At 42.4% G+C, this 23,730-nt stretch overlaps 1 protein-coding gene across 1 annotated transcript in view; it reads right to left on the bottom strand.

Moving 5' to 3' along the window:
* The window catches only part of LOC309558687 (pentatricopeptide repeat-containing protein 1, mitochondrial-like), a gene marked incomplete at its 3' end in the record, with an annotated part of 28,228 nt that extends 4,982 nt beyond the window's left edge, over window positions 1-23,246 (bottom strand). The window contains exons 1-5 of the mRNA XM_082261744.1: window positions 22,838-23,246; window positions 16,237-16,377; window positions 12,482-12,700; window positions 11,706-11,807; window positions 5,307-5,972 (exon numbers count right to left, since the gene is read on the bottom strand). Coding sequence (XP_082117870.1) covers window positions 5,307-5,972; window positions 11,706-11,807; window positions 12,482-12,700; window positions 16,237-16,377; window positions 22,838-23,245 — 1,536 coding nt within the window. The 5' untranslated portion in view covers window position 23,246. The remainder of the gene's footprint in view (window positions 1-5,306; window positions 5,973-11,705; window positions 11,808-12,481; window positions 12,701-16,236; window positions 16,378-22,837) is intronic.
* Window positions 23,247-23,730: the final 484 nt, after the last annotated feature.

Genomic DNA, 23,730 nt, shown 5'->3' with positions numbered 1-23,730 from the left:
CTGTCCCTGCAGCTGAAAAACACCCCCACAGCATGATGCTGCCACCACCATGCTTCACTGTTGGGACTGTATTGGACAGGTGATAAACAGTGCCTGGTTTTCTCCACACATACCACTTAGAATTAAGGCCAAAAAGTTCTATTTTGGTCTCATTAGACCAGAGAATCTTATTTCTCACCATCTTGGAGTCCTTCAGGTGTTTTTAGCAAACTCCATGCGGGCTTTCTTGTGTCTTACACTGAGGAGAGGCTTCCGTCGGGCCACTCTGCCATAAAGCCCCGACTGGTGGAGGGCTGCAGTGATGGTTGACTTTCTACAACTTTCTCCCATCTCCTGACTGCATCTCTGGAGCTCAGCCACAGTGATCTTTGGGTTCTTCTTTACCTCTCTCACCAAGGCTCTTCTCCCCCGATAGCTCAGTTTGGCCGGACAGCCAGCTCTAGGAAGGGTTCTGGTCGTTCCAAACGTCTTCCATTTGAGGATTATGGAGGCCACTGTGCTCTTAGGAACCTTAAGTGCAGCAGAAATCTTTTTGTAACCTTGGCCAGATCTGTGCCTTGCCACAATTCTGTCTCTGAGCTCTTCAGGCAGTTCCTTTGACCTCATGATTCTCATTTACTCTGACATGCATTGTGATCTGGAAGGTCTTATATAGACAGGTGTGTGGCTTTCCTAATCAAGTCCAATCAGTATATCAAACACAGCTGGACTCAAATGAAGGTGTAGAACCATCTCAAGGATGATCAGAAGAAATGGAAAGCACCTGAGTTAAATATATGAGTGTCACAGCAAAGGGTCTGAATACTTAGGACCATGTGATATTTCAGTTTTTCTTTTTTAATAAATCTGCAACAATGTCAACAATTCTGTGTTTTTCTGTCAGTATGGGGTGCTATGTGTACATTCATGAGGAAGAAGAATGAACCTAAATGATTTTAGCAAATGGCTGCAATATAACAAAGAGTGAAAAATTTAAGGGGGTCTGAATACTTTCTGTACCCACTGTATGTTTGGGGGTTTTATGTTATCTTCAGGCCTAAAATTATTTTTTTTTTAAATTTGCAAAAAACGCAAAAACAGCTCTGGCCGTAAAAGGGTTAAAAGATAAATTTACCTTCAGAAAAATGTTACATGTTCCACCCATAAGAAAGCTGGCTCCTAGGTTCAAAGCAAATTTGTCAAGCCCTGGGTTAGCAGGTGGGTTATGGTTAAAAAAAGAAACCTCAGTTTTTGTTTTGGTTGTGTCCTTGTGTCTTTTTGGGCTGACTTTGCTTCACATCCTGTCCCAAAGCACAACAGGAAGTGAGAGAATCTCTCTCCAAAGTAAAGCTGGCCATTAGAGATGGGCTCAGGCGTGTTCGGGATCCCAACTGCCCGATCCCGCCAGGAAGCCGACACCGCACATGGCTAATCACAGGCATTGAGACATTTCCTGATCTGTGCAGCTGTGGACCGGCTAATTTCTCACTGCTTGTGATTCGCCGTGTGCGGTGTCGGCTTCCTGGCAGGTGGGATCTCGAACCCATTCCTACTGGCCATACACCGATTTAATCCTTTGGGGGTTTGGGGAATCCTCCATCCACCTTATTTGTGTGGCTCGAGGAATCTGGTTGAAAAAAAAAAACACAACAGTGTATGGCCAGTTTTAGAGAAACCCTATCTTGAAAAGTTATCATCAGAACAAGTGTCCGCATTGGAAGATCATTACTGTTTGCTGACAACCCAAAATGAAAATTGTATAATCTCCCTCACTTTCAGTCCCAGTGACAATGTTAGCCAGGCAAAAAGATACTAGTACCTATCGGTGGGCACCTCTCCTGCCGCCAATAAAAGTAATCCCACGCCGAATCGGCCGCTGGGACCACTTTTATACTAAAGAGGACCCCTGGCCATGTAGAGTAATACTGGGGTTATGGCAGCTATTTAACAACAAAGTCGCAATGTAAATACACGGTGCGCGGTGCGGAAGTGGTTAAAGTGTTACCAAACCCACAACAGTAAAATCAGTCTGTATATGGAGTAAAGCATGCTTTGGTTAATCCTCGTCATTGTGTAAAAAGGCTTTTTGATCCTGTCTTCTCTGATTCTCCCCTTCTCTTACTGTTTCCAATCCATCTGCTGATAGAACAGAGCCCTTGGAGGCACTCTGCACATGCTCAGTTTTGATTGTATTGCTATAGTTTTTTTTTTTTTGGGAGGGTGCATGTGATCAGCACAGGACTAATCAGCACTGTCCACACGGTGGGTCAGGGGTCATGCAGCCTCATAGGACAGTCAGAGTAGAATGAAAACTTCTCTGAAAAGCTTTAAACAGTGCTCAGCCAGACACTGATAGAAGTCACAAGACTGCTATATACTGCTGATGAGAAAAGGTATTTAGCCATTTGTATTTACTAAAATAATTGCATTTCCATGTTCTGTGTACTGTGGGAGACCAGATATAGTGAATGCAGAGTCCTGGGTTTAGTAACACTTTGAGGTCATTTTGAGATTACATCTCCAAGACCACTGTATGCTATCTCTAACATGGGGCACCTTCTGTTTGGATCAGTGGGGGATCTCTCCACTGATCACCAGCTGATCGGAACAGAGCGGGTAGATGACAGGTCCATGTCCACTCAGTTTCTGCAGAATGTATATGGACAGAGCCCACTCTGCTCTATGGACAGTGGAGTCTGTTTACACCGACTACCCGTCAATCCAATCCACCTACACGGAGTAGAACGGATTCCCTTCAATTTGGTTTTAGCAAACAGGATTGGAGGTAGGCGAGTGTAAATGGACAAAGGTCCGTTTACACCCGCCAGTCCATAGTGGTGAATAAACCGTCCAATAAGGTTTGCCTGAAAAACTGACAGGTGGACAGGATTGGAACAGTTGTGGGAAAAGGGCCTAAGATTAAGCACTGGCAGGAAACTGCCATTACATTATCTCTCCTACCAAGAAAAAGCTTCTTTGTGTCCTGTCTGGCATTACGTTTGTGTTTTTATGGAGACCTCACCTCCTTCACATGAGACATTAGCCCCATGGACTGTACAATGAGTGTCTTATTTTATGTTCATTGGAAAGGCGGCCACTAAGATGCTTAGTGCTGTGTGTGTATGGGGTTTACCTTCCATCAAAATGAATGGGCCACACATCGAAGATGTTCACCTCCAGCTAAGGTTTACTGCAATGGCAGCAGACTGCGCACTCCCACCCAAAGCCACATCCCCCAACATGTTTCACCCTTGCAGGAGGCATGGCTGGGGTTTATGCCCCAAACCAAGGCTGTAGCAAAGAAACAATTATTTTAGGCGGTTATATATAGTCCAGGGTGAACAAAGTAGGCTATGCAGCATGGACATACGTTATCTCTTCTCGGGCAGCAAAATGTAAATAATTTTCATTTAAAAAGTGTCCCAAATGTTATTACTTTATACAATATATGATGGTAAGAAATGTGTGATATCCTTTTTTATCATGGCTCCTGACAGCATGTCTAGCTGCATTTACACCACTCTCTTTCCTGATATCACTTGGGTTAGTACGCTTCCTATGCTATCCTATGCTTTCAGCACACGTGTCGGATTTGCATGGGGAAATGTTTGCATACAACCCTAGAAGAGAACCAGGAATGACGTTATGCTATATTGGTGAGATTGAAACTTTATTGCATCAGGTGTAAATGCGTGCGCAAAATTGAGCACATTTTTCAATACAGGCAAACTTTTGCAATTCGCAACTTAGTGAATCTGGCTGTATGTGCATGCAAGTGTGTTGTGTGTACGGGAGGGATTTTTTTTTTTGTTTCTTTACATTTTACTGATTTTTACTGCTTTGGAGTTCTTTTTTTTAATGTAACTTTGGTAATAAAATGTACAAGTGCTGCGCAAAGTTAAGAATTGACAGATCAGATGAAAATTAATGTGAATTGCAAAAATAAAAAACCTATATGTATCCGTGATAAAGTGCATATATAGTACAATATCTGTTGTATGATAACTAAACATCAAAATTATAGATGAATAAATAAAAATTGTTGATAAATATATATAAAAATCCGTGAATATATTGAAAAACAGTCCCAATCACCAGTGCTCAAATTACAAATTGACAATCCGGAAAATGAAGTATGTGGATTGGTTTGTCAGACGCATCACCTCCACTCTTGTGACCCCCCCCCCCCCCTGTCATAGTGTGACCTCGTAATTAAGCTTGGTCAGTAACAGCATGAAACTCCAAGCTCAATTGCCAGGTCACAATCTATGAGGTTAGCACCCACCTAACAGGGGGGGGGGGGTCAGTCACAAGAGTGGAGGTGATGCATCTGACAAACCAATCCACATACTTCAGTTTACGGATTGTCAATTTGTAATTTGAGCACTGGTGATTGGGACTGTTTTTCAATATATTCACGGATTTTTATATATATTTATCAACATTTATCTATAATTTTGATGTTAAGTTATCATACAACAGATATTGTACTATAAATGCACTTTATCACAGATACATATAGGTTTTTATTTTTTTACAATTCACATTGATTTTCATCTGATCTGTCAATTTTTATCTTTGCACAGTACTTATACATTTTATTACCATTTATTTACACTTACCGAAAGGAGAGTGAGTAGTGTAAGCAGCATAGCCCATTGTTCCTAACAGTAGCTTACTACTAATAAGAATACTTATTTTATTTAATGTAACTTTATTACTATCACAAAAGAACTGACACACAGGATAAGGAAAGATCTGTTCTATAGCTGGCTATACACTAGTAGATTTTCAAACAAATGTTCATATGAATATTTGTATGAACATTTGTAAAAATAATTCTTTGTACATTTGATAATTGTGGTTAAAAAAAAATACTTCAAAAAATACTTCAAAACTTAATTTGCTTTTAACATTAGATTTTGGAATAATTGTAATTTCCGTAATGAAAACACCATTAGCTGTTAGAAATGTGTACATGTGAGAAATTTCCATCACTGTGGTCAAAAAACAAATACTGAGTTAACCTCACTAACCATTAGAAAATCAAACCAACATTCTTAAAACAAAAAGTTTTGAATGAAATTCTAGAAGTACAAAGCCAGCCTATGTCTCCCATGTGTGCTGATGCAGATGTAACCCTCAGTCTCCTCCTCCCCTGTCACTTAGAGGTGCACCGACCTTGAATATGGAAACTATAGTTAGGATAAAAAATGTGGTCTGTGTGTGAAATTGGTATTCTACATTTCCAAATCAGATTCATAAATCAATGTTTACTTCTGAACAATTAGACAATGTTGAAAGACAGAACTCTTTTTTAATCTTACCATTGCCGATTTCAAGTCCATAGTTTCACTCCTCTTTAATATCAGCGTATTAAAAAACGTCAAATCGGGTTTTATTTTGAATGAGTCCATTAGGGCAACAAGGGTAGCTTCTGACTGCAGTTCTGGTTTTATCACTTCAGCCATTAGTGTGAATGTTTTTATTGAAGGATTGACATTGTTTTCCTTCATCTTCTGAATAAATCCCTCCAGGTCACCAATCAGTGCAAATCTATCATAGGGGGTACCGACATTTGTCAGTGATACTACCGAATCAGTGTTTAGGTGAAGATCTAAAAGGTTTGGCACGTTACTGACAGCAAAAGATGGCTTGATGGCAACCTGAGATGTGTTTTCCACATCTTCCTGACCCCCGATAGATAACAAGTCTGTTACAGTACTCTGATGATGCCTTGAACCATGGTGCAGAGGTAGCCGTGCATGGAAAACAGCTTTATTCGATTCTTGTTTTGTTTTGGTTCCCCTGGTTGTCTCATCTTCCTGAGATTTTCCTGCGCTTAACATCAACACATTCAAATCCTTGGAATTTTGCAGTATATTTAACACTTCATTCGGCTTTCCAATGCCACAGTCTCTGGTGGCACGAAGAATCAAGTTATAGGTGTATATATCTGGCTTTATACCCAAGTGCAGCATTTGTCTCCATACCTGTTAGACGGAGATAAATAGTAATAGATAAAAAAAAGCTGCATAACTTTTTAACCAGTTGCCTACCTTTGGCACGTCCATAAAATCCCCTCCTCTGTACACAAGGAGTCTCCTGTACGTCCCGGAGACTGCCTGCAGTTTATTATCTCCCCTGCTCCCTCCCGTGCACAGCTTCATGAGACCCGGTGTCTAGAAAGATGAGCTTCCAATCCTACGGTTAGGAGCCAGTCAGATGCCTTCCTCATTGAATGATCACTGTGACAGCCAATCACAGTGATAATTCTGTGTAACATTTGTAAATAACAAAGTAACATACTTGTTTTCTTATCTCCTCGGTTCCCTGTCAGACAGCGATTTGTGAGTGAGAGAGCAGCAGCTAACATAGAAGAATGTTTATTGTGTGCACAGGGAATTACTAAAATCTTAATTAACCAGGACATGCCCTTATTTTATTACTTAACCTATTCATTTCAGTAGATCACCCTGTATAAGCACTATATAAAAGTTTCGCCTCCAGGTCCATGTTTCTATTTTAAATTATTTGTTGGAAAAAAAAAAAAAAAAAAAAATATATATATATATATATATATATATATATATATATATTATAAAACACATATATACATTGTTATCTTTAGGGGTTTAGTGTTAAAAAATATGTGGTTTATGGTATATCTGTTTAATTTTTAATCAGTGAGAACGAATGAGACAAATCAAATATATGCAAAAAAACAAACAAAAAACGTTATTTCTTTTGTAAATAATTTTAACACGATTTGTACCAAAAATGTAATTGAATGTTGCAGTAAACAGAACAAGCGGTAGAATAAAATGAATATGTTTTCCCCACAGTATTGGTACTTGTGTTCAAAATATTACTGATCAAATTTCAAAAACATTTTTTTTTTCCTTAAAATGCAAAACATTTTTAAAAATTCTCAGAGGACCTTCGGATCACAAGAAAGCCCTGTTTGCCCCCCCAAAAACAATATATGTATCATAAGTCATTACAAAGTTATAGACTCGTGAACAGACATATAACAGAAATGTGAAAATACGGTCTGGTCCATAGGGGGTAAACACCTGTGAGACCCAAAGTGGTTAAAATAAACATTTAACCCCATATGTGACTTCAAAACCTCACTCTCATTTTATCAGAGGTGCGGGCTATACACCATTCTTGGCCGAGCTGCTGCAGTGAAAGCACAAGGCTGTTTGCCCCATGATACCACACCAGATGACCCAGTGGTGGGGACACATTGGTCACTGCACCTGTAACAGTCTGTGCGTTTTTCAGTGCAGCTCTCCAAAGTAGAATGTACTGCCAACATTTCAATTTGCTGTACTCGGCTTTGTTTTAATTTGTTCTTCTACCACTGACACAAGAATGTAGTCTAAAACTTTGATGCACTTTATAAGACTAAGTCTCCATTCACACTGGTACGACTTGTCAGGCGTCGCGTCCCATAGTGTAGTACAGGACCGGTTCTAATAGGAGCGACACAAGTCGCTCCGACTTAGAAAAAGGGTCCTGTAATACTTCGGGGCGACCTGGAGCGACTTGCATAGACATTCATTTTATGTCGTGCCGAAGTCGCGGTGCACGCGACTTCACAGGTCGCCCCCTAAGTCGGATTGCCGTAGTGTGAGCCGAGACTTAACAAACGTGTAATTATAGTAAGGTCTTGAGATGACTTCTTAGTTTCAAAATATCACCATTATCAGTGTTGTAACAATTTCAAGTATCAGGCTGTATTCACACAGCAACAAAGCCCGACCAGAGCGATTGACAGAACTTTATTTGAAGTGTACAAAAAGTACAGCAGTGCGATACGCTTTGTTGCTGTACACTGCCATGCGATTCGTCATGGTGCTCTGTGATAAAATGCAGCATGTTTGCCTTTTTTTTTGCAGCACAGCCCTAGGCTGTGTTGCAGTGTGAATGGGACAAATAGGAAAACATTGATCCTGTGTGTCCATGTGGTAAAATGTCTAACTGCATAGTGTGAATTCACCCTTACTATTTACATAGATCACAGGGACCTGAAGTGAGTGTGATATCTGTCCAGTGACAGTGATTACAGATCCTTGCTGATCTTGTAGAAAACAAAAATACAGTAAACCCCTGTTATATCGCGGTTCAGTTTTTGCGGTCCCGGTATATTGCGTTTTTTTTCTGTAAGACCTATTAATATTATTTTACGAATTAAATCATTGGTAATTAAATATTTTTGTGTTTTCCATTGCTCTGTCTCTCAGTATCTTTTATGTGTTTAAATGGGTTTCTATTGTTTTAAAAGTGTGTTTAAAGACCTTAAAATGCTTTTAAAAGTACAGGCAGTCCCCAAGTTACGAACACCCTACTTACGAACGGATGTCAATTTCAGTCACTTGTGCTCCACGCTGGTCACAGTTACCGCTGAGCAGCCATCTTGCACCGCCAGACACATTACACACTGCAGTAGTGTATGTATTGCATGGCCCAAAGAGCCCCAGATAACATGACTGCACGCCCAGAAGCACCCGAAACATCCCACATCCCTGCACAGGCTGAAGTTGCACTTAAAAATGCACTGTTTCAACTTACAAACAAATTTGACTTAAGAACAAACCTACAGTCCCTATTGTATTTGTAACCCGGGGACCGCCTGTACAGTGAAAGTTGTAAAAACATGCCTACAGTGTATTTAAATAGGGTTTTTCTATTGCGCGGATTTTCACTTTTCGGGGGTGGGTCCGGAATGTAACCCCCGCGATGGAGGGGGGTTTTCTGTATATACTTTTGTAAAATCTGTGATCATTTGCTGATAGAAATCAATACTAACTCACTTACCAGAGCCCTAAACCAGTATTAACACTTATGCAGGGTAGTTTTTTTCTTCACATGTAAACACAATTTAAGCATTTTACAAGCTTTGTGCGAGCATTTTTGGAAGTGTATCAAGCTTCAGGCATTTGTTTCCTGGGCTGGGCAAGGGGAAGAGAGCAGTTCCGGAGAAGAAGAGCACTTCAAGCTCAAAAATATGTGTTGCATGCATGTTTACAGGCACTTCTATTTACCACTTGCCGACCTGCCCACAATGATTTTACTACGGGCGGGTGGCATGTACAGGCACAATCATGCACCTGTACCTTGACAGCTGCACATACGCACTGCCATCGGACACAGTGGATCATAGTGCTCAGTACCCTACAGCTGTGAGTGGCAGGGTAATGTGATTGCTATGACCAATCATAGCAATCACAATAACAATGTACACAAACGGTCATGAATGGATTTCCATTCATGAACAGCTTGTTTACAGTTGTGATCTGTGATTGGCCAACAGCAATCGCATGGTATTTGGCTACCTGTACCATGTGATTAGCTGTAGCTGATCACAGATCACAACCATAAACAAGCTGTTCATGAATGGAAATCCATTCATGACCGTTTGTGTACATTGTTTTATACTTCCTCACAGAGTAGTAGAGCGTCACTATGGCACTGAACTAATCTGATGAAAGTATGTAAAGAAAAAAAATAAACAGTAGAAAGAAAAAAAATATATATTTAAAAAATAAATAAAAACAAATTATTATTTTTTTTTTTTAAAACATACTGTCACCAGTCAGTATCCCTGATCATCGCCACATCAGTCATATAATGACACTGTACTGCACTGGTGACCATATTTAAAAAAAAATGTATTTAATTTGTTAATTTTCCAAAAAATTGGAACTTGTGACAAAAAAATAAAAAATCACAACTTCAAAAAACTCACCATGGCTCTTACTAAATATATTGGACTGTCTACTTCCCAAAAAGGGGTCATTTGAGGGGTTTTTGTACTGTTCTGGCATTTGAAGGGCCTCAGGAAATGAAAGACAGTTAATACATCAGGGCTGATGAATTTTCAAAGATATATACCATGGTTTGTAGATGCTTTAACTTTCACACAAACAAATTAAAGCGGAGTTCCGGGCACAGATGTCATTTTTTGATGAACATACCCCCGGGACAGTCAGGGCTAACACATTCCACAATGGCTAGCCTCTGATCTGTCCCGGTTCGCACTTACCTTTTAGAAGAAATACTTACTTAGAAAATTTCTTCCACAGCGTTTCCATCTCTCTTGTGGGCAGCTGAAGCCGGCGCGGTCCTCTTCTGCGTCTTCTTCCGCGTCTTCTTCTCCCAGAATGCGCCGCACCGGCCCCTCTCGTCACTTCCGGCGCAGCGCCGCATTCCTAAACAGCTTCTGGGCATGCCCAGAAGCTGTTTAGCAGGGGAATGCGGCGTCGCCCGGAAGTGACGAGCGGGGCCGGTGCGGCGCATTGATTCCTGGGAGCGATGACGTTTAGCTCCCAGGAATCATCGCAGCGCAGGAAGTGACGGGGTGAGCCGCGGCTCCGAGGGAGGAAGCAGTCAGAGGTGAGTATTTACGATCTTCAATAAAAAGGTGAGTAAACAAAAAAAATAAAAATAACTATCCAATTCCTTTTCAGGTCAGGTCTACCTAGCGGAGGGGCACAAAAAAAAAAATCGTTTTTGTGCCCGGAACTCCGCTTTAAAGTGGTTGAAATTCCGCTCATATACTTAGTGAAGTTTTACTTGTTTATCTGCAGTCTTCTCTTTTCTACAGCCGATCAAATGTGCAGAATTGTGATAAAATTCTTCATCATCTGTCAGTATCACAGAGGAGGGGGCGGAGAGCTGCAGTTACAGTGTGAGAGAGCTGATTGGAGGAAAGGGACCCCCCCTCCCCCTCTTCACCCCTACCCACATGGCACAAGAACAAAGAAAGTATACAGGGCTGTGTTCTGAATAGACAAGCTGTGTGCTGAGCTCTTCTCCCCCCGTCACAAATGTATCTCATGTGTCCGGAAAACTTCTGATACATGCTGATAACAGAGGAACAAAGCACCATAGAGAAACACTTAGGGCCGGTTTACACTAGGGCGACACAACTTCGGGCGGCTTGCAACGACTGCACATAATGGAAGTCAATGCAAGTCGCGCCGATGTCGCCCCGAAGTAGTGCAGGAACCTTTTTCTAAGTCGGAGCGACTTGAGTTGCTCCTATTAGAACGGTTCCAATTGCACAGCATGGTCCGCTACTTGTCAGGCGACCAAGTCGTCTGACAAGTCGGAACAGTGTGAACCGGCACTTAGAGTGTTGGGGAGAGACACTACAGATATATGTATGATGTTTACCACTTTAATATACACTTATTGGGATTTTTTTTATCACCGAAGACATGTGGCAGAATACATTTTGGCCTATATTTATGAAGAAATTTGATTTTATTGGATATGTTTTATAACAGAAAGTTGAAAATATCGGCTTTCTACTTTCTGTAGAAAGTTTCCTCTGCTGAGTGCCAACCATAGCAAGCTGTTTGCTTTGGGGGCACTCATGTGGACTTGGCCCCTCCCCCTTCGCTGGCTGTGATTGACAGCAGCAGGAGCATGGCTCCACCTGCTGTGTCGGAGCCAATGCTCTTGTGCACATCACTGGATCCAGATAGGACTGAGAGAGAGCTTCATGCTGAAGGTTTTGTACTTTAATGCATTAAGGGAAAAAACATTCAGGCTTTTAAACCACTTTAATGTTTTAACTACAGTGATCTATTCTGGAGATTTAGAATACGTAATAAAATATAAACACTATTTTACAATAGGCACCACATTATACATCATATCACTCCTCAAATGACTCCACCAATATAGAAAAAAAGCTTTGATCGCTGTACCTGTAAAGAAAAACGGAACCCCAGCTGTTCATCCTTTACACAGGCCATAAAGAGAATATTGAAAGCGTCAGGACTTGTAATGCTACATTTCTGTACAATTTCCTAGAGAACAAATAAAAAAATATATATATTAGCTTGTAGGATTTACGAACCCAGAGACCTGATATAATTATTGCCTGATTGACCTGATAATAGTTCGGGAGTATCAGTACCACTAGGGGTCACCACCTAACTGTGCTGACAATACCAAGCCAAATTAATTAAGGAAAAAAAAAATGTATTATTCAGGATATATTTCAAAGTTGTGTCAGAGTGCGTAAATATGTACATCTGGCAATTTACCTGTGCTGGCCAGTGCAATTTTGCTGACAAAATCATTTTCTGGATCCTGAGAGAACCACACCACTGGACAGCCACCTTCACATCACATAGGCAGTATTATGGGCTCCCAAAAGAGGAACCTGCCTCCCATACACAGAAGAAGATAGAAGACTTCAGACCGGAACATCACATGATCATTTAGATTTTTGTTTGCCAACCATAAGAGGGGAAACCTGAATTTCAGCAATTTACTATTTAAGTAGCCATTTCTCATTTAACCGATATGGAATGTTAAACAATCACAGCATGAGTAACACTTGGCACAAGGGCCTGCTCTGCTGGAATAGTCATAAAAAAAGGGAAGGGAGAAAGAGTAACTACTCACCAAGCTTGGTAGGTGTGGTGGATAAGGCCTACAAATCATGCTATTTATTGAATTATGACCACTGACTTACCTGAAAAATTTCCAAGCCACTTTGCAGTCCAGAACACACCGAGTAAGCTTTCAGTAGACTCCTATATGTAATTGGATTGAGCTGAATATTTTTATCCATTAGTTCTTTTCGCAGTTTAACAGCATACTGTAGACCTGAGTCCTTCCACGGTGATTCAGCGCATGCATTAAAAAGAGCCGTATAGGTGGCATCAGTGGGTATCAGACCTCTCTTCTTCATCTACCATTTAAAAAAAAATAAAACATTTTTTTTAATAAAAGTCTATACACATACAGGCACTTAACATAATAACTACAGCCTACAATATATCAGTCCTGAAAAAGGGTCCAGTGTTTTTTTGATGTATTTAACTGCCATATTACGTAGATAAGCAAAACCTTTGTGAATTATAGAACAGCCTCAGGCATTGCTTACTTGTAATTGCCTAAACTGACCCCAAAGAAGGAAGGAGAATGGACCCCATATTTTTCCATCTGTTTTCCACTAATATTAAAACCGGAATGCAACATAAAAATGGGATTTTTGACTTACTGTAAAATCCATTTCTCTGATGTTCATTGACAGACACAGCTCCTGATCTTATTAACCATTGGGTTATACTGCCCCTACTAGGCAGAAAAAATAGGCTACGCCTATGGGCAGTCCCAGGGGGTATACTCCCTCTCTCTGCTATAGGTACTCAGTTTTGTTACAAGCAGTGTCAGAAGATTTACAACTCCACAGAGGGGTCGGTGCCGTGTCCGTCAATCAACATCAGAGATTTTACTGTAACCATTGGGATGTCCCAAAGCAGGAGCCCCCACCAGGTACAGCCGATCGTCTGGTTGCCGGCGGCGCATCCCCCGCCCCCATCACCAGCATAGCACCCTGCCCCCAACCCAGGAGGTGGACCAGACCACCCCCACAGCCCCAGCATAAGTGGAGGGGCCCTGACAGGAAGGAGGGGAGCCCGGGGGTCCAACCGTTTAATGGAGGGGCCCACATCCACCCCAAAACCCTCCAGGGGGAGAGGGGGGACAGCTACTCACCATACCAGGAACCAGGCGGACACCGCTCCAGACAGGACCCCTCGCCATCGCAATGGCGGGGTCAGCCAAGAGGAATGCTGTAACTCGGGCCGAGACCCAGTCGTAGGTGACCTCGCGAAGCATTTAACTCGCAGGCCAGCCCCCATCCAGTGAGGCTATGTCACGGCCCATCTAGCACAGGGCTGAGGTCTGCGCGTGCTCGCTGGCCACTGGATCTAGATTTTCCAGCCCATCGCCCAGTCCGGCAGCTGATTGTAAATCTCACAGGAAAAAAAACAGTAGAAAAAAAATCTATCCAAAAAGAAAAAAATTGCCAGGACCAGAGATCCCAGTAAGGGACTAGGTCCTTACTCCTGACTAGGCAGAAAAAAAACTAACTCTACCTATAGCAGAGAGAAGGATTATACACCCTGGGACTGCCCATAGGCATAGCCAGATTTTTTTTTGCCTAGTGTCCTACTCCTGTAGGGGGCAGTATAACCCAATGGCTAAGAAGATCAGGAGCTGTGTCCGTCAATGAACAAAAGAGAAAAGAACTGCAGAATACTTTAATCTTTTTAACTCCTTCATGGCCAGAGGTGACTTAAGCTTAGATGCCTAATATAAATTTAGCAGCTTTAGTAAACACTGGGTAACTTGACAACAACTCTTTGACTAACTTGCAAAACCAAATTATTTTTACCCAGTTTTTTTGGGTCTTTATTTGGTACACTATTTTAATAAATACCCTGCTGTGCTAGTTTTTTTATTTTAAAGTTACAAATGTACATAGAGAATGGTACAGTGCCATCTGCAGACTTCAGAGGCTTGTTTGAAAACTGACTTAAAAGAGATGTACGATTTTACGTTTTTCCAGAATCATACTTACCTAGGTGGATGCAGCATCGGTCTGAACGACGCCGATCACTCCGTTCTCACAGCTCCGTGAGCAGAGCGCTGCTCTGCCCCCTCCTCGATCACTAGAGTGCTGTGGAGGGGATGGAGCGGCCGGCTCAGGCTATCAGAGGCTCACTGAGAGGCTTAGCAGGGTGTTGGACCTGGAATCTGGCGGATCCCGACTCAGTGGTCGTGATGATGCGGAGCCTGGACCAACTTCTGTGACGTCAGCAAAGAGTAGGCTTCAGCCCGCTGTCTGCTGAAAATGGGTCCACAGGAGTGCAGAGAAAACTGTACTCCTGTGATCCATAGGAGATGTACAGCCAAATGATCTTTGGCTGTACATCTCCTTTAAGCCTAGCATACCGGCCAAAATTCAGCAGCCAGCCAGCTCCTGATTAGCGCTCTCAGTCAATGGTTGAGAACGCTGACCAGTGTTTTTGGGGGGGCATCCCACTGTTAGAACACAATAGGACAGCAGGGGAGATCGCTGTACTAACTTAGGATTGTTAGTACAATGGCTCCGACCGGAGCGGTCGGGTTTTTTCCGTTCAACCAAGCAAAAAAAAAAACTAGTGGTGTGTACCAGACTTTACAGTGATTGGCTGTCATGGTTATTACATTATGAGGAACCACGCTGATTCGTGTTTACATCTGTTGTTCTCATACCTGTGGCTGTCAGTGATAACAAGGTCTGAGAACTAGGAGCACACATAGATGCCCATACTCAATTTATCTTAGGCCCCTTTCACACAGGCGTTCCGTTTTCTTCATCCATTCCGTCAGGATTTTTTTGTTAGAAAATCGGATGAAAAAAACGTAAGTTTTTACATTGGTTGTGTACATTCGTTTTCTAATGAATTCCGAGTTTTAGAACAATTAGAGTTTAAATCGGTCGAAAATTGACTGGTTGGAATTCATTTTGAAAAAATAGCTGGTTGTTTCAGCTGCCGCATCCTTAGCAACCGATAGGTAAAAAAACAAAAAAAAAAAAAAAAACAGTGTGGGGTCCCCCCAAATCCATACAAGGCCCTTCGGGGGTTCCTTCCCCCATGTTGAGAGCATGTGACCTGGTATGGTTTCCTGGCCGACTGGTCTTATTGCTCGGATAAGGGTCTGATATGGATTTTGGGACAGCATTTTCTTATTAAATTTTGGTGTGGGGTTCCCATTAAAATCCATACCAGACCCCAAGAGCCTGGTATGGATTTAGGGGAAACTCCACGTTTTATTTTTTACAAATTTTTTATTGCTGGCAATTATTTTTACATTTTCCGTTTTTTTAAATGGAAGAAAGTCCTATTTTTCTTTCATTTAAAAAATGGAAGCAGACCTAAATGAATGTCAAGGGACAAACGGTCAGCTTCTGCATCTGTTGTTAGAAGCTGGCACCAGCTGGCGTCCTAACAACCGATGACTCATTAGCTGTCAGCGGTGTTCCCTGCTGACCGCTGACAGCTAATGAGTCATCGGTTGTTAGGACGCCAGCAGGTGCCAGCTCCTAACAACAGATGCAAAAGCTGACCGTTTCTCTCTTGACATTCATTTAGGTCTGCTTCCATTTTTTTAATGAAAGAAAAATAGGACTTTCTTCCATTTAAAATAAACAGATGTTTCAAAAGGCGGATGATGATCGGCTTGCCCATAGAAATAGATGGGTGTCCGGAGTAAAAACAGGATGCCCATGTGAAAGGGGCCTTACACTTCTATGATCAAATATAGACCTGATTTTTTTTTTTTCTTTTGGATAGTTTACAAAACAGATCATTTAATTATGTAAAATGTATTTCTATGTACACAGCCTAAATCAGCAAAAACTACAGCAGTGTTTAGTTACCATATGCTACGTACATTTGAATATAACTGAAATGCTTTTTTAACATATCCAACTCTCCCACATCCTCCAATCAGTATAGTGTAGTTATATTCTTCAGGTTGCAATCGCTCCTCTTGTAACATCTGTACTTCAAAGAGCTCCAGGGCTTCTGCCAACTGAAGGAAAAAAAAAACACAAACAATTTACCAAACATAAGAAAATGACAATCTAGGACTGAAATTCCAGACTAAGACCCCATGCACACTGGACATTTCGCAAACTCCCCTAGAAGCCTTGCCTCCTGGAAGCAGAAAAATAGCCTGACACTTGTTAAAGTGTCTAAAGCTTTTACAGGCCTCAAGAGTTAGATGTTAAATCATTTCATCGACCTGAATAATAATTTGGGAGCAGCTTTAAAAACATCCAGTGTGCATGAGGCCCAAACAGGAGCATACATGTTATAAAGGAAAAACTAGATAGAACGTCCAGCAACTATGCAGTGCAAGTGCATTCAGCTCATATCCAATCAGGTAGGTCCTCACATTTTATAGTTAGTAACTCTAAAGGAAACTTCAATCTGGTAGAGAGAGAGCTCCTGTGATGGGGGGGCGAGCAGTAATGACAATGTCTTAGCAATGTCCTAGCAACGAGACAAGATGGAGAGATGCCATCACTGGGAGTTTTTCAGCCAGGCCTCAGGAGGTATGCAAGACAATAACAAGAGAAGGGCACACCGACCTCCAGAACACTTCTCTACTGCTGGATAGCGTTATGGCATCCACAAAGACCTGGTATGGCTTACGCGTTTTGAGGGAGAACCCTCATCCTCAGAGCCAAAATTGCCACTTATCCATCATATACTCCCAGGATGCTCTATACCCAGTCTGCACCGCCCCGCCCCGGGAGGGGCAAAGGTCAGGGATAAGTGTAGGTGTGAACAGATTGGGGTGCGTGCCCCAGTGTGCAAGTTCATGCAATAGATGGTGCAGAAGCGTCTATTGCATGAACTTGCACACTGGGGTACGTATCCCAATCTGTTTACACCTACACTTATCCCGGACCTTTGCCCATCCCGGGGCGGTGTGGGCGGTGCAGACTGGCTATATAACATCCTGGGAGTATATGGTGGATCATTGGCAATTTTGGCTCTGAGGATACGGGTTCTCCCTCGAAATGCGTAAGCCATACCAGGTCTTTGTAGACGCCATCACGCTATCCAGCAGTAGAGAAGTGTTCTGGAGGTCGGTGCGCCCTTCTCTTGTTATTGTCTTACAGTGTTTTTTGGATAGCTTTGGTCCTGAGGGGGCAGCAAGACCACCTTATCTGTGCCTAAAAAAAACACCTAGAACATTCACCTTCCCGCATACCACTTGAGTACAGGAGAGATACTGTTCTCAGGAGGTATGTAAATGGCCTACACCTAAATCAAGGGCATCAGTCCACTTTAGTCAAATTTTTTTTTTAATCTACAAGTACTCACATAGGCAGTTTTTTGGTAAACGTGAACTAACCTTTTAAGGAGCAATTGCAGGCAACAGGAATGTGTCATTGAGCTACTTATAGTAAGGTAGAACTACAGGTAAAACCTTTTTTTCCCCCATTTAGGATAGGGTAAGGGAAGGTTATACACATATCAGATTTTTTATTTTTTTTTTACTATCGGTGTCCCATTGCGGTGTTTTCCCTTCACTTCCTGTCCCATAGCCAAACAGGAAGTGAGGGGAGATCCCAGAAAACTAAGGGAAACCCTTGGGGACTCTCATGTCAGCAGAACCAGTGTCCCCACTGGAAGATATTACCTCTATTACTTTTCTGGGGACAGCCCAAAATTTGGGATTTTCCTTTACTTTCACTTTCAATGAGAATCAGGACAAATATAGAGGGTAAATCTTCCTAACGGGAGCCCAGACAGCAATAAAAACTGACAGGTGTTCTAATCCATATTCACTCTATCCAAAACTAAAAAAAAAAAAAGTGTTGCTTTTAGCTATACTTTAAATGCTGCAACAGTGCTAGAATCTAAAAGTTAAAAGGTGGTTGTAAACCTCAGACATGAAATATGAGCAAATCATATTCTTCTATAGTGTGTACACAGTTAAGAGTACGAAGTGTCATTTCTGTATGCTGCGTTCTTCCTCTGCTATCAGCGTGAATAATTTCTGACAAGTTTTCATGACACCAAGAGAAAAAAAGGGGACAGGGGAGGGAGCTCCAGCTGAGTTCCTGTGTGAAGGGGGTGTGTCCCTTACCTCCAATAAGCTCTCAGAGCTCTCCTGACTGAGCTCTGCAGTGTGTCATTTCAGCTCTCTGCCCCCTGCCTTCTGACAGCAGAGAAATCCGCAGATAAACAGGCACAATGTATGTGGGGGGGGGGGGGGGGGGGTCGGTTTCATCTCTCTGTATCACCTGAGGCCAGTCACTTCACTGAGTATATGTAAGGATTTACAACCATTATAATTTCATTTACTTTACTGGCTGTCTATTGCGAGTTCTTTTTGGATACATGTATTACATGATGGGGGGGGATGGTGAATATACAGTGCTGCAAAGAAGCATTGAATATTCTGTGCCTTAACCTAGATTTGGCGATAGATCTCTGCAGTTGTGCTAAAAGCAGACTTGCCTAGTTACCAACAAACCTACTCTTTCCATTCTAGCAATGTTTATGCATCTTCAGCCGTGAAGTGCTGTGTGTAGACAGCCAATTCATGTCTATAGGGATGCAGCGGCTGCACGGACACAGCCACTCGTCCCAACCTCCCAATCTGACAGCTATGTAGATGCACGTGAGCCGCCCTGCACACACTGAAGCCACATAAATAAAGTGCTTATTCACAGACTACGGGTGTCAGCATCCATCTGAATGAGACCTTTATGATACAAAATGGGGAATAGACAGCACGAGACAGATGTTGCCTATTTTCTTTTTTCTTTAAAGATTCGGCCCCCCTTCACACTGGTGCAATTTCAGGTGTGACATGCGATTTGCAAATCACACTGTAAGTTGAATCTAATGTCTTTCAATGGCACCATCTTAATAGTTGAAGTAGGCTGATTTGAAAAATAGTTCCTGCACTATCATTGGTTAATGCATGTGTGACTTGCATTGCCATCTGTGCATAAATTTGCACAGATGTCAGCAAGCCGTAGATGAAACCGCACTGTCCTGTGGCTTTGAAATCAGGCTGAAGTAGCGCCAGTTCAAAGCCGCATTCAGTGTGAACAGGGGCTCATTCCAGTTCTGTTGTGAAAATAAAACAATCCCCTCTGGGTGATCAATGTACACTGCACAAAAATATTAAAGGAACACTTTGAAAACACATCAGATTGGAATGGGGAAAAATATCCTGCTGGATATCTATACTGATATGGACTGGGTAACGTGTTAGGAATGAAAGGATGCCACATCGTTTGATGGAAATAAAAATAATCAACCTACAGAGGGTTATATTCAAAGACACCCCAAAAATAAAAGTGAAAAATTATGCTGCAGGATAATTAATTTTGCTGTAATTTCATTGCAGCAGCAACTCAAAATGGTACTCAGTAGATTGTATGGCCCCAGCGTGCTTGTATGCATGCCTGACAGGGTTAGGGCATGCTCATAATGAGACGTCAGATGATGTCCTGGGGTATTTTTTCCTAGATCTAGACCAGGGCATTACTCAGCTCCTGAACAGACTGATGTGCAACCTGGTGGAGTCAGATGGACCTAAACATAATGTCCTAGGCGTGTTCTATTGGATTTAAGTCAGGCGAGCTGGGGGGGCCATTCAATGGTATCAATTCCTTAATCCTCCAGGAGCTGGCTGCATACTCTCGCCACATGAGGCCGGGCATTGTCTTGCACCAGGAGGAACACAGGACCCACTGCACCAGCGTAGGGTCTGACAATGGGTCCAAGGATTTCATCCCAATACCTAATGGCAGTCAGGGTGCCATTGTCTAGCCTGTAGAGGTCAGTGCGTCCCTCCATTGATATGCCTCCCCAGACCATCACTGACCCACCACCAAACCGATCATGCTGAACAATGTTACAGGCAGCATTACGTTCTCCATGGCTTCTCCAGACTCTTTCATGTCTGTCACATGTGCTCAGTGTGAAACTGCTCTCATCTGTGAAAAGCACAGGGCGCCAGTGGCAGACCTGCCAATTCTGGTGTTCAATGGCAAATGCCAATCGAGCTCCACAGTGCTGGGCAGTGAGCACAGGGCCCAGTAGAGGACCTCAGGACTTTGGGCCACCCTCATGAAGACTGTTTCTGATTGTTTGGTTAGAGACATTCACACCAGTGGCCTGCTGGAGGTCATTTTGTAGGGCTCTGGCAGTGCTCATCATGTTCCTCCTTGCACAAAGGACCAGCTATTGGTCCTGCTGATGGGTTAAGGGTTCTACCGCCCTGTCCAGCTCTCCTAGAGTAACTGCCTGTCTCCTGGAATCTCCTCCATGCTCTTGAGTGCTGGGAGAGACAGCAAATCTTCTGGCAATGGCACGTATTGATATGCCAGCCCGGAGGAGTTGGACTGCCTGTGCAACCTCTATAGGGTCCAGGTATCAACTCATGCTACCAGTAGTGACACTGACCCTGGCAAAATGAAAAACTAGAAAAAAACAGTCAGAAAAGATGAGTAAGGGGAAAAAAGTCAGTGGCCTCCACCTGTAAAACCATTCCTGTTTTGGAGGTTGTCTCATTGTTGCCCATCTACTTCACCTGTTGGTAATTTCATTAACACCAAAGCAGCTGAAACTGATTAACAACCCCCTCTGCTACTTAACTGACCAGGTCAAAATCCCAGGAGTTTAATTGACTTGATGCTGTACTCTGATTAAAAAGTGTTCTTTTAATTTCTTTGAGCAGTGTATATTGCAGAGAGTTTAACAAAATTTATAAAGCTGTTTGTTGTGTGCAGGGTGAATCCGAATGGGAGTGACTTTTTCATGATTAATTATCTGATGCACTTGCAGTGTTCTAATGAGAAATTGGTAGGGTCTGCATCCCTTTAGAAGTCATTAACCCTTTGGGAGTATCTCACCAAAACTGACATGTTTGTTGCAGAGGATGCCTAAAATCTGATTTGTATCTTAGTGTAGACTTCTGGGAAAATCAGTAAGCCAATCACACAAGCAGGGAATTACATTTCTGGGGGTGGTCCATATATCAATGGTATACAGAATGCCTCCAGGTTGCCAAAATGCATTACATTTTATTTTAATTGACAGTGGCTGCAGTTTGAAAAGGAAAAATAATTTTTACTATCATTCAATTACAATAGGGTTTTTTTTACCAATTGTATAGGCTCTATTGTTCTTGTTATTTTTCCCTACAGAACTGGATTTACATCACTTCAAACTTCCTTTCCCTTCTCCCCCACCCCTCAACCCCCCCCCCACCTTTTTTTTTTTTTCTCTCTTCCCTTCTTAGCTTCCCTATTTTCACTTTTGCTCCCTTAGGGCCCTTTCACACGGCCGCTCCGTATGTCCGCAAATCATCCTATTTTTTTGCGGATGATTTACGGACATAATGAATGTCAATGGCATTGCGGATGTCAGCGGAATACCATCCGCTGACATCCGATTTTCTTCCTTTCAGTTCTGTTCCGTTTTTTGGAACAGAACCCTATTTTTGTTCCGTTCAAAAAACGGAAAGGAAGCAAAATCGGATGTCAGTGCTGTCATCCGCTGACATCCGCAATGCCATAGACTTACATTATGTCTGCATATCATCCGCAAACGGATGGGATGATATGCGGACATACGGAGCGGATGACACAAGTGTCATCCACTCTGTGAAAAAAAAAAAAAAAAGGACCGGAGCGGAGAATAAAAACTGATCGCCCGTGTGAAAGAGCCCTTACAGAATAGATAAAGGGAGTGGGCAGCTCCATACCTCTCTTTATGTGGTTTATTTTTTAGACTATGTATGGAAAAGCTAAATCCATACTGGAAATAATCTTGGTAATGTGTCCTTGGCGTGTATGTCTCTTCACCACTGACCGTATATCGTACTTGCTTATGTTGATGTCTATATATTATTAAAGTGATGTTCTGGATCTGCCTTTTCCTAGTTTCAATAAATAAAAGATTTAAGAAAAAAAGTGGCGTTAGGGTCCTTTGACACGGGCATTTTGCCCGGCGGACTCTGTTTTGCTCAGCGTGGATCGATCTGCCGATCCCCGCTGAGCAGGCGGATGACAGGTCCATCTCCGCTTACTTTGCAGACGGAGATTGGATGAAAAATGGACCGCCAGTCCGTTTTCATCCGATCCTCCAGATGGATGGAAAATAAGGTTTCCATCCGTCTGGATTTCACGGACAGAATCGGATCGGATAGCAGCTGGTGTCAGTGGACATATCACCCCTGACATCCACTGCTCCACAGAGGAGCATGGAGCATCCGATCAGGTCCGCCTGTCAGTTTTTTTAGGCGGACCTGATCAGTTGCTCCATGCACCCCAATGGAGCAGCGGATGTCAGTGGTGACATCTCCGCTGACACCCGCTGCTATCCGATCCTATCAGCCTAAAAAACTAACAGACGGACCTGATCGAAAACCTATGTGAAAGGGGCCTTACTCTTTTAATATTTTTAAGGTTTTCAGTTAGCAAGAAAACATAAAACAGGCAAATGACAGTTACCTTTCCCTCTTTGATTAGGGACTTGCACCTTAAGAAGTACCAGTATGGGGTGTTGGCTTTTCCTCTGTACTTCTTCTGCGTTCTCTTTGCCTTTCTGTCGTCTTCTTTATCCTCCTCATACTGCATGTTCTGAATGTCCGGGGAGGATTTTCTAAAAGATGTTTTTACAGAATACCTTTCTGACAATCTCCCAAAATGTACATCTTCCTCTGGTTGTTCAGTCCCGGCTTTTATATTATCAGAATAATTTCTAGTCCTTAAATGTGTCCCCTGCTGACATAATACAAGGCAGTGCTTTACACAAGTCCCTTGGTGAAGGACAGAGATTTGTCTGTATGCAGCCTGGACATGTAAGGGACATCCTGAAGCCAAAGAACGCAGCGGGAATTTAGCCAGTGCCTGCAGCATGATGAGGATAAACCTTGAATTCTTCACTTCATGTAACCTACAGTATGAAAAACATAAATTACAGCATACTCATACCCTCTCCCTATCTCTATATGGGCAGAAAATGTATAGAATGTATTCTCTGTTACTGCTACTGTACAGGGATTGGATATCAGTTTATTAGGAGTTCTATTTATAAAATCATTTCTATGAGCCAGTCAGGCAGGTGAGGATTTAAAGTGTACACCCTAGAAATGTCACCAAAGAACATGGTTCAGAACTAGTCAGGACCAGCCATGAAAGGAGAGTTGGGTTAGAGATTTCCCATCGCCTAGGGCTGAGGGCTTGTTGGCCCCGTTGGGAAAAACTTGAATATCACTTCATAAGAAAACCCATCTGTCACTGATCTGAGGAACAGAATCTATTCATAGTATGGAAAACACAGAGACAAACGTTTCCCTCAGTCAATGCCCATCAGAAGATCCAGGAATATATTCTATAGAATT

The sequence above is a fragment of the Pelophylax lessonae genome, assembly GCF_965119305.1.
Source record: "Pelophylax lessonae genome assembly, chromosome: 6".
In the NCBI taxonomy this organism is placed as follows: domain Eukaryota; kingdom Metazoa; phylum Chordata; class Amphibia; order Anura; family Ranidae; genus Pelophylax; species Pelophylax lessonae.
The sequence above is the reverse complement of the archived record's forward strand: the minus strand, read 5'-3'. Positions and strand labels throughout refer to the sequence as shown.